The following is a 15,077-nucleotide window of genomic DNA, read 5'->3' on the forward strand; positions in this document are numbered from 1 at the left end:
GTTTGTGTCCTTTCAGGTCTGGTGATCCCTTTCAGAGGTTCTCAGGCAGTTTTTTCAGCAGCTGAGTCCTCCTGCCAAGTCTCTCACACTGTCTGCATGTGAACCAGAACAGACCCCTTCCGGGTATACCATCCATCAGGGCCCATCTCAGTACCCCTCTGGTGGTATCTCTAGTCCTCCCTGGGCTCTGTCTTTAAGTAGTCCTAGCCCTGGTATACAGCCGAATCCCCAGAGCTTCCTCCCTGAAGACACGCTATTCCTGCGGCCCTTCCTGGACTCAGTCCCCACTAAGTCGCAGTAGCCAGCCAGGAGCTCCTTCATTGCTCCCCTGGTTCCTGCTAGCAAACTGGTTTTGGCTCAGTCCTAGCAGCCAGCTAGGAGCCTCTCACTCCCCCAGTCCCTGCCCACACTGAGCTGTCTGTGGCCCTGCTTCTCTTCCAGCCAAGTACACAGTCCTTTTTTCTCCAGCTCCAAGCACAAACTAACTGCTGCTCTGTACTGCAGCTCCCTTTATATGGCCCTCCTGCCCCCCAGTTGGCTGTTCCAGCAGCCCCTCTGATTGGTTGCTTCCTCGCAACCACTCTAGGCCACTTGGGAGACCTCTTCTTCACTCCTTTCCTGGGATGGGTGTGACAGAACCCTGAGGCCTCCAGCAGGGGACCTTTGGGCCTAGTCCACCCCATCACAAGGTGATTTTCCATTATGAAGGATAGCATTCATTTGAGACCCAAATTTTTCTCTCTTTACACATACTAGTAATTTTTTCACCTCTGGGGTCCAGTTCAGTGACAGCCTTTCCACCGCCTTTAATGTGATTTCAGTTGGACCCTAATACCTCACCTTATTAGTATTAGAATTGTTAAATTATTCAGTGGAGACTGTAGACCATAATAGGCCAGATCCTCAACTGGTGTAAATCTGCGTCGCTCCACTGATGTCAGAGGAGCTACATCAATTTATGCTAGCTGAGGATCTGGCTCTGTAGGTTTAGATACATAAAAGGGAATTTACATCACTTCAAAATCCTTAGTCTCCTATTTACCATCAACACCCTCACATTTAGGGAATTTTGCATCTAGAGCCAAACTTTGCAGTTTAGATCCTCATCTAATTTCAGCCCATGACCTAAACTGGAGCCATTGCAGGTTGAGAACTATAATCGGGGATCCAATTTAAATTGGCAAAAGTCAATAAATTATGGTGTCAGGCTGATTACTAGACCCAGGCCTACATTCCTCACTCAGACAAACTTTTTGAAATCAGTAGGGGTTTCCCTGGTGTCAGTGGGAAGTTTTCCTGAGTAAGGACTTGACTTTATTTCAGTGTTCAGCTTGTATGATATCAAGACCACTACAGCAATGCGCCATGGGGAGAAATATGGATGGAATAGCAGCCTTAATTCTGAATTTCTTGGCTTGTCAGTTCATTTTATATATCATTAAATTGTTCTGTGAAGGCTTTAGCCACATGTGTCCCATTAGAGTCATTGGGCCATATTCTCAGCTGGCGTAAATCAGTGTTGAACCATTAAAGTAAACAGAACGCTGCTGACTTTCATGAGCTGAGTATCCAGCCCATTAGGAGTGACGTGGCTATAAAACCTTGCATAGCACTTTGGAAGCGGTACCCCTTCAGTGCTGCTGCAATGTAGTTTTTATGATATTTATGAGAAACCCACTTCTGTGTGGCTCAAAAGCACTAACTAAATCCCATCAACTTTATACCATTCCCACTCCATAACTATTAATACTAATAATAACTAATGTTCTAAGTTATTGCTATCCGCTGCATCTCCCAGTGTGTGTTTGTCTGATTTTTTGCCTGTTTCTTAGATTGTAACTGTATTTGTCTTGTTCTGTATATGTACACAAACATACAGAGAATGCTATTAGCAGGAATTGTCTTGTACCGTGCAATAACCGTGCTTAACAAATAGTGTTCTGTATGTGTGTGTAATACATGGAATACATTATTAGTGGGGGCTGTCTTTATTTGTCTTGTGTGACAGGTGTAATCCAGGTGCTTAATAAATAATATACACACATGGATAATATTATATACTAAATGCCTTGAAAAAACAACGAGGAGTCCTTGTGGCACCTTAGAGACTAACACATTTATTTGAGCATAAGCTTTCATAGGCTAGAACACGGGTTCTAACCCACGAAAGTTTATGCCCAAATAAATGTGTTAGTCTCTAAGCCGCCACAAGGACTCCTTGTTGTTTTTGCTGATACAGGCTAACATGGCTACCACTCTGATAAATGTCTTGAAACACCCTCATTCCTTTTTCACTTGGTAACTAATGAAATTATACTTAGGCAAGAACATATTGTGTTAGCAGTTCCTGTGTCTAGACTGAACTCCACTGGACTATTGGCTGTGCCAATGATTTGGCATAAACAGTTGAGGTCGTTTTTTCTTACAGGCAAGTCATTGGAAAGTGTGTTGCAACAATTTCCTTCCAATTACCTTCTTGGTGTGGAGGGTGGGGATTCATACTTAGTGAGATGTGGCAGTAAGTGTGCATGTGCTTTTCTGTTATTTGCTGGCTAGATCTTTGGTAAGCACAGGAAGAATATAGCGACATCCATTTTTCCAGCTGCACAAATAATGGCAACACTGATCTGTGACCAAATGGTTTCTAGCAATTTTCTTTTTATATTCCATGGTAATATTGGAAAAATCTACCCCTAACCCAAACGAATCTTTTATATGCCATATGTCTCCATTTGACAAATAAAATGTGTGGATGGTTGAGAATGTGAGACAGTATCACTAAACGTACTGCATATACACCCCGCTACAGTTTCAAAATACATAATGGCATTCTGGGCTGGAAGCTATATAACCCATCTACATCTGTTCATTTACATCCAAACCACTAGCTACACATGGTAATATATGTATCTTTTTTAATCCAGGAAGGGCCAGATTTTCAGACTGGCTCTTAGGAAGAAGGAGGGAAAGAGTGGGAAGTCAAGAAAAGATGAGGGACTTTTTAGTCTTAGTGTGTGGCGATAATATCCAGACATGTCATCATATTAATTCCATAATGCATACTTCTAGTAGCCATGACATTGGGAAACTTTTTTATCATTTATTCATATAGCTTCTTGTGTTGCTCAGCAATGTAGTATCTGAGTGCCTAAGAGAAACCAAGGAAACGAGCAGAAGCTTCAGATTGTAGTGTGGCTCAATTCCAGTAAATAAAAGTGAAGTAGCATGCATCATCCAATCTGAACGTTCCTCCTATTGTTTCTAAGGGTCATTGCCAATCTAGTCAGGACCGAAGCTCTGGCTTTAGACATCTTGCAGGATTGCATGGAGCACATCCAGAACCCAGTGATGTTTGCTTTGGGGCCCCTGACCATGGCCTGTTTAATTATTGATGCTCTGGCTAAAAACAGCAATAAGAAAAGGCATATTTTAGTCTTTGGAAAGCTGTTTGGGGAATGGAGGGGAGGGAGACTTCCTTTATATAGCAATATCCCTCTTCGCTGAAATCTATACAATTATAAAAAAACTGATGATTGCCGGCCCTTGTGTGCATCTGTATTTAGATACAGGTACATGGTATGCTAACTGAACCAGCATAACTTCTCTTAATTTTTTGTATATATATATTTTAGTCATTGCATTTTAGATTGTAATGCTCACCTAACTTGTTAAATTTTCATTAGGTACTTGGTGCCAAATTCAGGGGTGATGTATAATTTGGATTTCCATGCACTCATTTAGACTCTGTGTGCCTTATTCAAGTTGGGGTGTGTATGAACATGTTTATGAATAGATATGAATCTAAAAGGTATTTTAATTTTGAGTAAAATTCACAGTAAGGGGGTAAATTACGTTAACTTTGACTCTCTCTAGACTTTAAATTAGAGCCAATTAAAATTACATATAAATTCTTGAAAACCTATTCCATAGTTGTTTCTACATATAATACTTAGGACTAAGGATAGAAAAGGGTCCAGGTGGCCTGCACAGAGTGTAAAAGGAATTCTTACTCCCCCTTTCTTCCTCAGGATCAATGGCCAAGTCTTGGGCCACTTAGGAATTTTTCTCTTAATTGGGTTGCCCATTCCTACTCCTTGTTTAAATTTACACCCAGGAATAAGTACAGCGTTAGTTTTTTCCTTCCTAGATATGGATATACAGCTCAAAAATATGCAGGGAGATCAGAGAGGAGATGCTTTTCCAAAGGGTGGCAGACAATGTAGAAAAGGGAAGGAAATAGCCTCAATGGGAATGTAAAACATATCCTCATCTCTAAAAGTTTTTGAGAACTTAGAAAATTGTAAGTGCAAGTCAAAAGTACTGTATGTGTTCCCAGGCAGCTTTAATTTGCATGACCAGCACTTACCTAGCACAGTACTATAGGTGTTGGATGCCTTGCAGAATTAAATGGGTCACAATAATTGATCCTCTGTATTAGACATAAACAGGCTTTTTATCAGCTGTCAAGTGTCATGTCTTCCCTTTTCACTACATTTTCTTTGAAATTCATTTTCTTTAAATTCATTGTGGAGACAAGGTGTGTGGGTAATACCATATTCATTGTGGCCATTGCAAGGAAAGTTCCATTTGCTAACAGTGTCTGAGTTTCCCCATGCATTCCCTATGCCATGTAAATATAGGCAGTGGTGAGCTGGAGCCGGTTCGCAACAGTTCGCGCGAACCGGTTGTTAAATTTTGAAGCCGGTTTAGAACCGGTTGTTAAAGGGGTGGGCAAACTCCGGCCCGCGGGCCGCATCCAGCCCACAGGACGGTCCTGTCCGGCCCGCCTGAGCTCCCAGCTGGGGAGGCTCCCCTGGCTGAGAATCCCTTTTTAATTTTCACTCACCCGGTGACGCTTCAGGACTTCGGCGGTGGGTCCTTTACTCACTCTGGGTGTTCGGTGGCACTTCGGCAGCAGGTACTTCAGTGCCGCCAAAGACCCAGAGCGAGTGAGGTACCTGCCGCCGAAGTGCCACCGAAGACCTGGAGCGAGTGAAGTACCTGCCGCCGAAGTGCCACCGAAGACCCAGAGTGACTGAAGGAACCGGTTCTTCAGATTTTGGCAGCTCATCACTGAGTATAGGTGCTTATTCTGTACTTCTCTCACGTTTCTTTTTTTTCACAAATGATTGTTCTTTAAATGCCAAATTGCCCTCAGATGTGTAAACGTGGCTCCTTGGAAGTCAGTGAGAGTTGGGTGCTTACATCTGAGCAAAAAATGTGGCCCTCTTAGATGCCAGTACTGTAGTACAAATCATGATGTCTGTTGCACTTTTCTAAAAGGTGTTTGAGTAGATTGAAATTGATTATCCTCATTTTGTCACATAAATCCACAGTGCCGCCACTGCCCATGGAGCAGCAACATGTGATGTGAGGGACAGTTGTTCTTCAGAAACCAGAAAAGGCTAAATGATGAGCAGCCTTCAGTGCAGATAGAGGTGGCAGGGGCCTTTTATCACCCATTTCACAAAAATCCAAGTATTTTCTCTGTGATTTCCACTGGGGTTTTTCTTTGTGATATATTACATATTAAGAATTGTTTCGTTCCCATTTGGTTCTGGAAAAGAGATTCCTTTCCCAGTGTTCAAATCTTTATTTAAATAGCATCAAGCAAACTACTTCAGAAGTTAGTGCCTGAGTATGTAAGTATACTTGCATTTTGGATATTTTTTTAGCAGAATTCCATGAAGCCATTGCATCCGTTGCCAAATACAAGAGCATCAGTTTAAAAAACAAAAAAGCTGGCTTACACAAAGAAAGCTTTAAAAAGCCATCAGCATATACTAGCATTCTTTATTTAATCATCCTGTCATTAAAACTATGCTTTGCAGCAGAATTCGAAACTGTAACATACTTCGAAGAAAGTCATAAAGAGCCAGACTTCCAAATTAATTAAAACAGCAGGTGCAATTTTGTGTGCATTTGGATTGCACAGGTTTATACACGTAAGATTTTGCATGTGCAAAAAATAGTTAATTTATGCTTGCAAATGCAGTAGGCACAAATCCACAAATCCAAGTTTTTGTGGGTGCAAAAGCTTGGATGTGAAAAACTGAGGATCAAATTCTCTGCTGATGTAAATGACCACGCTCCGCTGACATCAACAGAGCCAATTTGCACCAGCTAAAAATTTGACTGGTTGGGTGCAAGAACTTAAGCACAGTAAAGGCTCGATCATGGAAAGTGCTGAGCACTCCTAAGAAGTGTTGGGCACTCTAACTCCCAGTGATGTAAGTGCAAGTTTAAGGCCTCAGCATGTTGCAGGACTGAACTCTAAATTACCCCTTCAATAACAGAGGCTGCATTTGATGCACCTTCAAAAATTAGGCCCAAAATGTTCATTCTTTTTTAAAACAAAAAGCACTAAGATGCACAATGCACATTCTTTATAAGGGGATTTCATGGGACAGAAATGTATTTTTCCTGATAGATTGCCTTTAAGGACTCTTTTGAACACATTATCTCCACAATGTTCTTTAAATTTGACTGTTTAAAATAGAATAAGTTGGAAAACTCCCTTCAATGTGTTTTCAATTGTAGACAATGGCACTTTCATCCAACAATTTTGAGGAGATAACTTTTAATTGCAATAATAAGAACCACATGGGCTATGATTGATGCAAACCTGATGTGTTCTCTTACTTTATTAATCTTTTTAATTAGAGTCAAAAGAATGCTTTATCTGTCGAGAAGGAGACGAGATGGGTCGTGACGCTCTGCTGCACTTCTGTGACTGCAAAAACTTGATTGCTCACCAGAAGTGTGTGTTAACCTGGATACAAAAGGTGAGGGAACTAATGCAGAATATTCTCTTCCATCTTAGATTGTCTTTCACTCTGCACAGTACACCATATGTTGGTGTACTGTTATGATGAGCTTCCATTGGTTTTATTTGTGTTCTGTAAACCTTTTACAAACATATGGTTACAACCTCAAGTTCAGGGCGAGAAAAGGAGGTGTCGTTTTAAAACCTCCAGATGTCAGAGCACTTACTGACCAATCCCACAAGATATTGAGAAAATCCTGTAAGGTGCTGTGTACCTCAATTCCTATTAGTTTCAGAAGGAGTTGAGAGTGTTCAATTCTTCACAGCACCTTGTAAGATCAGATCCCAAGTGGCAACAGTTTAAAGCCATTATGATTTTGTGTGTTGTGGACTATGCAATAAGAGTGAGATGTGACTTGGAGGGATTTCCACAGCTCTTGTTTAATTTGAAGTAGATATGGTGAATATTTTACGTCAGAACTGGTTAATGTGTTCACAAGCCCGGAACATACGAAGGGTTTGGGTTCAGTTTTCCCCATGGTTGTAACAAATGAAAACTAATAAGTAAGGTTTAGGTTTCATATATTTACTTGGGGCTTCCTGGCTTGCCAGAATTGTGAGCCGGACTAGTAGCCACACTGGAAAAACACCATGTGACTTTTCCCTTTTATTATAATTGGTTTTTATCATTCTTTATTTTATTAGTATAATTTTTTCTGTAGTGACAATGGTGTGTAATTAGGCACCAAACCAAAAAGCAAAGGCAAGACCTCGGTCCCAAAAAGCTTACGTTCTAAAAGTATTACATATCAGGGCTTTGCAGAGAGAGGCATAAAGTGACACAGTGTGGGTTAAAGAGAGGGAAAAAGTACAGGAAACGTATAAACTTAAGATCTTGAAAGGAAACCCAAAGCTACTGAGTTATACCTGGTTTTTGTGGTCAAAGCCACACATTTAGCATATTTCGATACAAAGCCCATAAATTAGCCTAAATCAGCACAATAAATTAGTGAACCTTGGCAAAATGTTTTGCAAACCTGGACTCTGTTCCTCATTTGTAATAAAACAAAAGAGCAAGCAGTTTTCAGATTTTTGGAGTTGTGTGAACTTTTTGCACAGCTCTAGCAACAACATATAAATTATATGGATTTCAGCCAGTGTTGTGGCTTGGTATTTTGTGCTAGAATGTTAGTACGTTGACTTTGGGTCTGACCCAAGCCCTTTGAAGTCAATGGGAGTCTTTAAACTTCATTGGGCTTTGGATCAAGTCTCCTGTTGTAAGGTGCTTTCTGGTGCCAAAGTGGGGAAGAGGGATGTTCTGTTGCCTGTATTCGCTGAAGGAAGGCAATGCAGAGAAATATGAACTGTTAAAGAAATACTTGCCAGATATTTGTGTTCTGTTCCCCCTCAAAATAAATAAATAAAAAAATGGACTGGGTTTGGTGCATGGGGTGGGCACGGAATAGCCTGTTATTTCTTTTAACATCAAGAGCCTGATACTTAAAAGGCTGCCTATATAATTGGCTCCATCTTTGCAACTACAATTAATTGCAGGCTGAAAATTACAAGTGCAATTAGTTGTTGGTGCAAATGCTAATACATCTGCCTCCCTGATTATGGGCTGGTCTTGAGAGGTACTGAGCATCACTTCAATAGGAGCTGCTGATACTCAGCACCTTTTGGGCTTAGGCTCTATGTCTGCAAGTTAGGTAATAAGATTGCTTAAATGTTAATATGTGCAGCTGTAAAATTAGAGGATAAGTTGAGACCATTGTAAAAATTTGATCTTTTCTTAAGTTTACTGACTAAATTGCTATTTTTAGTCAAGCCAGTTCAGGCAGCCCTAGCAAAAGTAACTCAGAACACACAGTATCAGAGGGGCAGCCGTGTTAGTCTGTATCCACAAAAACAACAAGGAGTCTGGTGGCACCTTAAAGACTAACAGAGTTATTTGGGCATAAGCTTTCATGGGTAAAAAAACACCCGAAGAAAAGATCTGCATCTGAAGAAGTGGGTTTTTTACCCCCAAAAGCTTATGCCCAAATAAATCTGTTAGTCTTTAAGGTGCCACCAGACTCCTCATTGTTTTTCAGAACACACAACTCCCTAGAACCACTCTTTAATGTAACAAGAGCGATGCTAGGGAGTTAAAATATCCAGAAAGGCTGTATTTGTTTCAATCTGTCATACTCAGCATGGGGATGTGTGGTGAAAGCATTGAGGGGGTTATTGCATCCTAGGATTCTAGAAGGGTGCCCTGGCAAACATTACTACACACATGTTTGTCATATCTAAATTATTAAGCAATTGAATTTAGCAATAATGACCATGAATTAACCATCTGTCAAAGATAAGAAATGTCTACTTTAACCCTCAGGCTGCCATAGATGCCTTTATATGGTGCCCACAACATTCCTTTGGTTGCCAAAATGGAAAGTGGCAGCAGCCCAAAAGTTAACTGAGGGGGATACATTCCCTTCCACGTTCTGAGAAATGATTTGCTAGATTGTTTCAGCCAAGCTTTAGCCATAAACTAGGAGTCGTTTCTGCGGATTGTTTTGATTGTGAGAAAGAATGACTTCTTTAGATTGCAAATAATTTTGAATATTTCTCCCTTTCTGAGAATCAGGGGAGTTGATTTTTAATGTTACTTGAGATGTGATATATGTTGTATAGAAGCTCAGAATTTGTGAGGCCTTCTGGGCCCTCAGTATCAATTTTCCTTTCCTTCATTTCAATCCATTGTCTAAATGAGGCAACTAGGCCTTTTAAAAGTAGGGTATCAGCACCTCCAAACAGCATTGGAGCGGTCTGATACCACTTGAGTATTGTGGATATTTACTTGCCTATATTGTTAATTGACCAAATCAAGAAGTTGAATTGCATACTCAATACCAGAACAAAATTTCCATAGAAATGAATGGAACAATTCATTCTAAAATAGACAGCAAGTACTAGTCGATGACATCAAGTCATTCATTCATCTATATATCATTATTTTTACTCACTGCTTTTTACTCTAGGGGAACTTGCCTCCTTACACCTAGTCTTTAACCTATGTTCTTTCACGCATAACCTTCCTTTAGGTTTTTCTACATACATTACTTAAAAAAAAAAAAAATCCAGTAATTGTGTCACAGATAAACTATGCAGTCTGAGCTAGATAACTTTTTATTGATATTTTCAACAAAATTTCCCATATTTTGTCAGAAAAGTTTTATCGTGACTTGCACAATTATTTTTAACCTATTTAGACAGTACATGCATGTAGAATGGTAGAAATACATTTGGTTCTGAGGTAGTTAGGCATCTTTGTTTCTACAATCAAGGTTTATTTACATTTTCTCATCCTCTAGCAAAATAATCAGGAGTGCTTTAAGACTTCTTTGTCCTTACAACTTATATGATCTTCCTTATAGAATTTCAGAATATTTAACAAATGTCTCTTGGCAGGAAAAACAAAAGCAAGAATTTTAGGTGGCTGCTGTATCTAAAATTGTTTAAGTGTTTTTGTGTTCCCTGAAAGTACAGTAGATTGTTTACTTATTGCTAATACCTAAAATAATTACATTCTTCACACCTGTCTCTTGCAATATCTAAATGTAGGCACAAGACATGATCAGGAGGAACCTTTCTTCTCTCCCAGTTGTGAGGCTGCCAAGGTCTGAAACAGCCTTCAGTAACTTGGAGCAGCCAAGTAACTGTTCTAAGTTATGCTAGCTATAGTGGCCACATAAATTTGTCACTCTGTATGCCTTTATTGGAGGAATCCTCAGCTGCCTATTGGATATAACGAGGGGCCTTTTGCACAGCTGGAGCAGGTTTGAGGATCTAGCCCAGGGTCAGAAAACAGGATGAAGCAGCTAAAACTGTTCATAAAATTCTCTTCTCCGATGTCAAATCTCTGTTTTGTGGCTACTCAAGTGGAATGGTGTGTCTGCATTTATTTATCTAGACAATTGTCATGAAGATCTTCCTTCAAATTCAGATCAGATTTTCTTTTTTCTTCATCTCACCTTTACAGGGTTGCCATTCTGCTGCTCCATGACAAAGCTGCTATAGAACATGTGGACAGTGTAAAAAGAAACATAACTTTTCCTCCCTAGTTTGTAGTGAATATAGGGGGATCATGCTTCTAGTGTTTTAAAGATGTCCCATATTATGGTACATAAAGTCAGTATAGGGTAGATGTTATATATTTCTGCAATATTCACCTAATGGATCCTGCACTGTGATACCAATATAGGATTTTGTATTCTGCATGATTTTTGTACCAAAAATATTATATGATGCAGTCCCTTTAAAAATAACCTTTCCTTGTATTTTTTCATACAGTCCTTCTATTTCCTTGAAATGTAGGTGGTCACCATAAGTTAACATTCTTTTTACTCTCCCTACATCTGCTATGTGTTATCTGGTACGCACCTCTGACCCTGATATTCAACACAAGAATAAGAACAACTGCATCCTATTCAGCTGGCTACTTGCACTTTAACTCCAAATGATCAGTGGCTGTTGAATTAGCATGTGCCAGGAGCAGAAATTGCTGAGGCAGCATCAGGACTATTCAAACAGAGCTCTTCCACCTTCTTTTACATTTTGGATAATTAAGCAGGTCTCTAGGAATAAGCATGTCAGCAGAGTATATTTAGGAGAAAACTTTTATATAGACCAGGGTTAGGCTTTCCTGAAATAAAACGAGTCTAATATTGACTCATAACAGGAAGAAATTTGACAACAAAATATTTGTTTTTCTTACTTACTGAGTCAATACATTGTGCATAGATTCATAGATATTTAGGTCAGAAGGGACCATTATGATCATCTAGTCTGACCTCCTGCACAATGCAGGCCACAGAATTTCACCCACCACTCCTAAAAAAGACCTCACACCTATATCTGTGCTATTGAAGTCCTCAAATTGTACTTTGAAGACCTCAAGGAGCAGAGAATCCTCCAGCAACATCTACATAGAGAATCTGTATCATTCCCTGCAGAAACATTACTCTCTAAAACATTGGAGGCCCAAACTCTGGGTTAGTAGCATCTTATTCCAGGACTAATCTTATTGACTTTGATGGAGCTATTCATAGAATCATAGAATCATAGAATATTAGGGTTGGAAGGGACCCCAGAAGGTCATCTAGTCCAACCCCCTGCTCGAAGCAGGACCAATTCCCAGTTAAATCATCCCAGCCAGGGCTTTGTCAAGCCTGACCTTAAAAACCTCTAAGGAAGGAGATTCTACCACCTCCCTAGGTAACGCATTCCAGTGTTTCACCACCCTCTTAGTGAAAAAGTTTTTCCTAATATCCAATCTAAACCTCCCCCACTGCAACTTGAGACCATTACTCCTCGTTCTGTCATCTGCTACCATTGAGAACAGTCTAGAGCCATCCTCTTTGGAACCCCCTTTCAGGTAGTTGAAAGCAGCTATCAAATCCCCCCTCATTCTTCTCTTCTGCAGACTAAACAATCCCAGCTCCCTCAGCCTCTCCTCATAAGTCATGTGTTCTAGACCCCTAATAATTTTTGTTGCCCTTCGCTGGACTCTCTCCAATTTATCCACATCCTTCTTGTAGTGTGGGGCCCAAAACTGGACACAGTACTCCAGATGAGGCCTCACCAATGTCGAATAGAGGGGAACGATCACGTCCCTCGATCTGCTGGCTATGCCCCTACTTATACATCCCAAAATGCCATTGGACTTCTTGGCAACAAGGGCACACTGCTGACTCATATCCAGCTTCTCGTCCACTGTCACCCCTAGGTCCTTTTCCACAGACCTGCTGCCTAGCCATTCGGCCCCTGGTCTGTAGTGGTGCATTGGATTCTTCCGTCCTAAGTGCAGGACCCTGCACTTATCCTTATTGAATCCTCATCAGATTTCTTTTGGCCCAATCCTCCAATTTGTCTAGGTCCTTCTGTATCCTATTCCTCCCCTCCAGCGTATCTACCACTCCTCCCAGTTTAGTATCATCCGCAAATTTGCTGAGAGTGCAATCTACACCATCCTCCAGATCATTTATGAAGATATTGAACAAAACCGGCCCCAAGACCGACCCCTGGGGCACTCCACTTGACACCGGCTGCCAACTAGACATGGAGCCATTGATCACTACCCGTTGAGTCCGACAATCTAGCCAGCTTTCTACCCACCTTATAGTGCATTCATCCAGCCCATACTTCCTTAACTTGCTGACAAGAATACTGTGGGAGACCGTGTCAAAAGCTTTGCTAAAGTCAAGAAACAATACATCCACAGCTTTCCCTTCATCCACAGAACCAGTAATCTCATCATAAAAGGCGATCAGATTAGTCAGGCATGACCTTCCCTTGGTGAATCCATGCTGGCTGTTCCTGATCACTTTCTTCTCATGCAAGTGCTTCAGGATTGATTCTTTGAGGACCTGCTCCATGATTTTTCCAGGGACTGAGGTGAGGCTGACTGGCCTGTAGTTCCCAGGATCCTCCTTCTTCCCTTTTTCAAAGATTGGCACTACATTAGCCTTTTTCCAGTCATCCGGGACTTCCCCCGTTCGCCACGAGTTTTCAAAGATAATTGCCAATGGCTCTGCAATCACAGCTGCAATCACAGCACTCTCGGATGCAACTCGTCCAGCCCCATGGACTTGTGCACGTCCAGCTTTTCTAAATAGTCCCTAACCACCTCTATCTCCACAGAGGGCTGGCCATCTCTTCCCCATTTTGTGATGCCCAGCGCAGCAGTCTGGGAGCTGACCTTGTTCGTGAAGACAGAGGCAAAAAAAGCATTGAGTACATTAGCTTTTTCCACATCCTCTGTCACTAGGTTGCCTCCCTCATTCAGTAAGGGGCCCACACTTTCCTTGGCTTTCTTCTTGTTGCCAACATACCTGAAGAAACCCTTCTTGTTATTCTTGACATCTCTTGCTAGCTGCAGCTCCAGGTGCGATTTGGCCCTCCTGATATCATTCCTACATGCCCGAGCAATATTTTTATACTCTTCCCTGGTCATATGTCCAACCTTCCACTTCTTGTAAGCTTCTTTTTTATGTTTAAGATCCGCTAGGATTTCACCATTAAGCCAAGCTGGTCGCCTGCCATATTTACTATTCTTTCTACTCATCGGGATGGTTTGTCCCTGTAACCTCAACAGGGATTCCTTGAAATACAGCCAGCTCTCCTGGACTCCTTTCCCCTTCATGTTAGTCCCCCAGGGGATCCTGGCCATCCATTCCCTGAGGGAGTCGAAGTCTGCTTTCCTGAAGTCCAGGGTCCGTATCCTGCTGCTTACCTTTCTTCCCTGCGTCAGGATCCTGAACTAGAATAGAATAAGGTGCAATTCACTGTGAGTAAGAGTATCAGAATCTGAACCTAAATGCGAAGGTTCCTTTTGACCTTATCACTTCAAAACCCTTCTGATATTTTCCCTACTCGCAAAGAGGAATTAGAATGGCTTATTTGGACCCTGTTGTGGAAGAAATAGGACTGCTGTCTTGCCTGCCAAGAGTGGAATGATTAAAACTTTGGGAACTGCCCAAAATAGAAACAGAATCTGTTTGTTTGTTTCTCAGACTTTTTGTCCTTTCTTCTTCCTTTGATTGGTGAGGTGTGAGGGAGTAGCCTTGTATAGTCCAATAATTCTCAAACCCACAATTTGAATTTTGAATTAGTCATACAGTGCTATTTGCCGAACAATGTGGTTGACCTATGTGATAATCTGCAATGTTCTGTAATATTCTACAAGACCCTCAAACTCTCCTCTGCCATATTTGATTCCCTCTGCAGCTGCTATTGAAGTATTAAAATGCAGATTTGAGAACTTGGCAGTGAGGCAAGGAGTGTGTCTTATTGCCTGTTTATGGCTGCCAAAACATGTCTGTCCCTTGGTGGTTGACAGTAAAGCATATGGTATTTACGCAGGTCCCAAGTGCAAGAGCTCATTGTACCAATGCGTCTGCCACAATTTTAAAGTGATGGACTCACACCAAGAAAAGCTGTTCTGATAATGGTGATAGATCAGTGCATCTAGGTACAAGACCATCATCTGGGCTACAAATGTGGGAATACTTAGTGACTCAGATTTTTTTCTTAAATGGCTGTGCTTCTTCACTTGCCAAGTATATAGCTTTATGCATATCTGTATTTATATTTCACACCATTGACCAGGGAAAAATAGGTGCGGAATATGCTAATTATATAATTATAAGAGTATAGTACACTCACATGAAGGATGGTGAGGAAAAACTCAGTAGAACTCATGTTACGAAATAAAAATCCATGAATGACTTTTAGACTGCAAGCTCCCCATTCTGACTACAGTGCCAGC

General features: G+C 41.0%; 1 protein-coding gene across 3 annotated transcripts in view; it reads left to right on the plus strand.

Annotated features, from left to right (window-relative positions):
* The window catches only part of LOC140916102 (uncharacterized), a 219,126-nt gene that overhangs the window by 22,956 nt on the left and 181,093 nt on the right, over positions 1–15,077 (plus strand). For all 3 annotated transcript variants that reach the window (XM_073357154.2, XM_073357152.2, XM_073357153.2), the window contains one exon: positions 6,664–6,785. In XM_073357154.2, the coding sequence (XP_073213255.1) occupies positions 6,664–6,785 (122 nt within the window). The remainder of the gene's footprint in view (positions 1–6,663; positions 6,786–15,077) is intronic.

Source organism: Lepidochelys kempii, chromosome 8 (genome assembly GCF_965140285.1).
Source record: "Lepidochelys kempii isolate rLepKem1 chromosome 8, rLepKem1.hap1, whole genome shotgun sequence".
NCBI classification, from domain to species: domain Eukaryota; kingdom Metazoa; phylum Chordata; order Testudines; family Cheloniidae; genus Lepidochelys; species Lepidochelys kempii.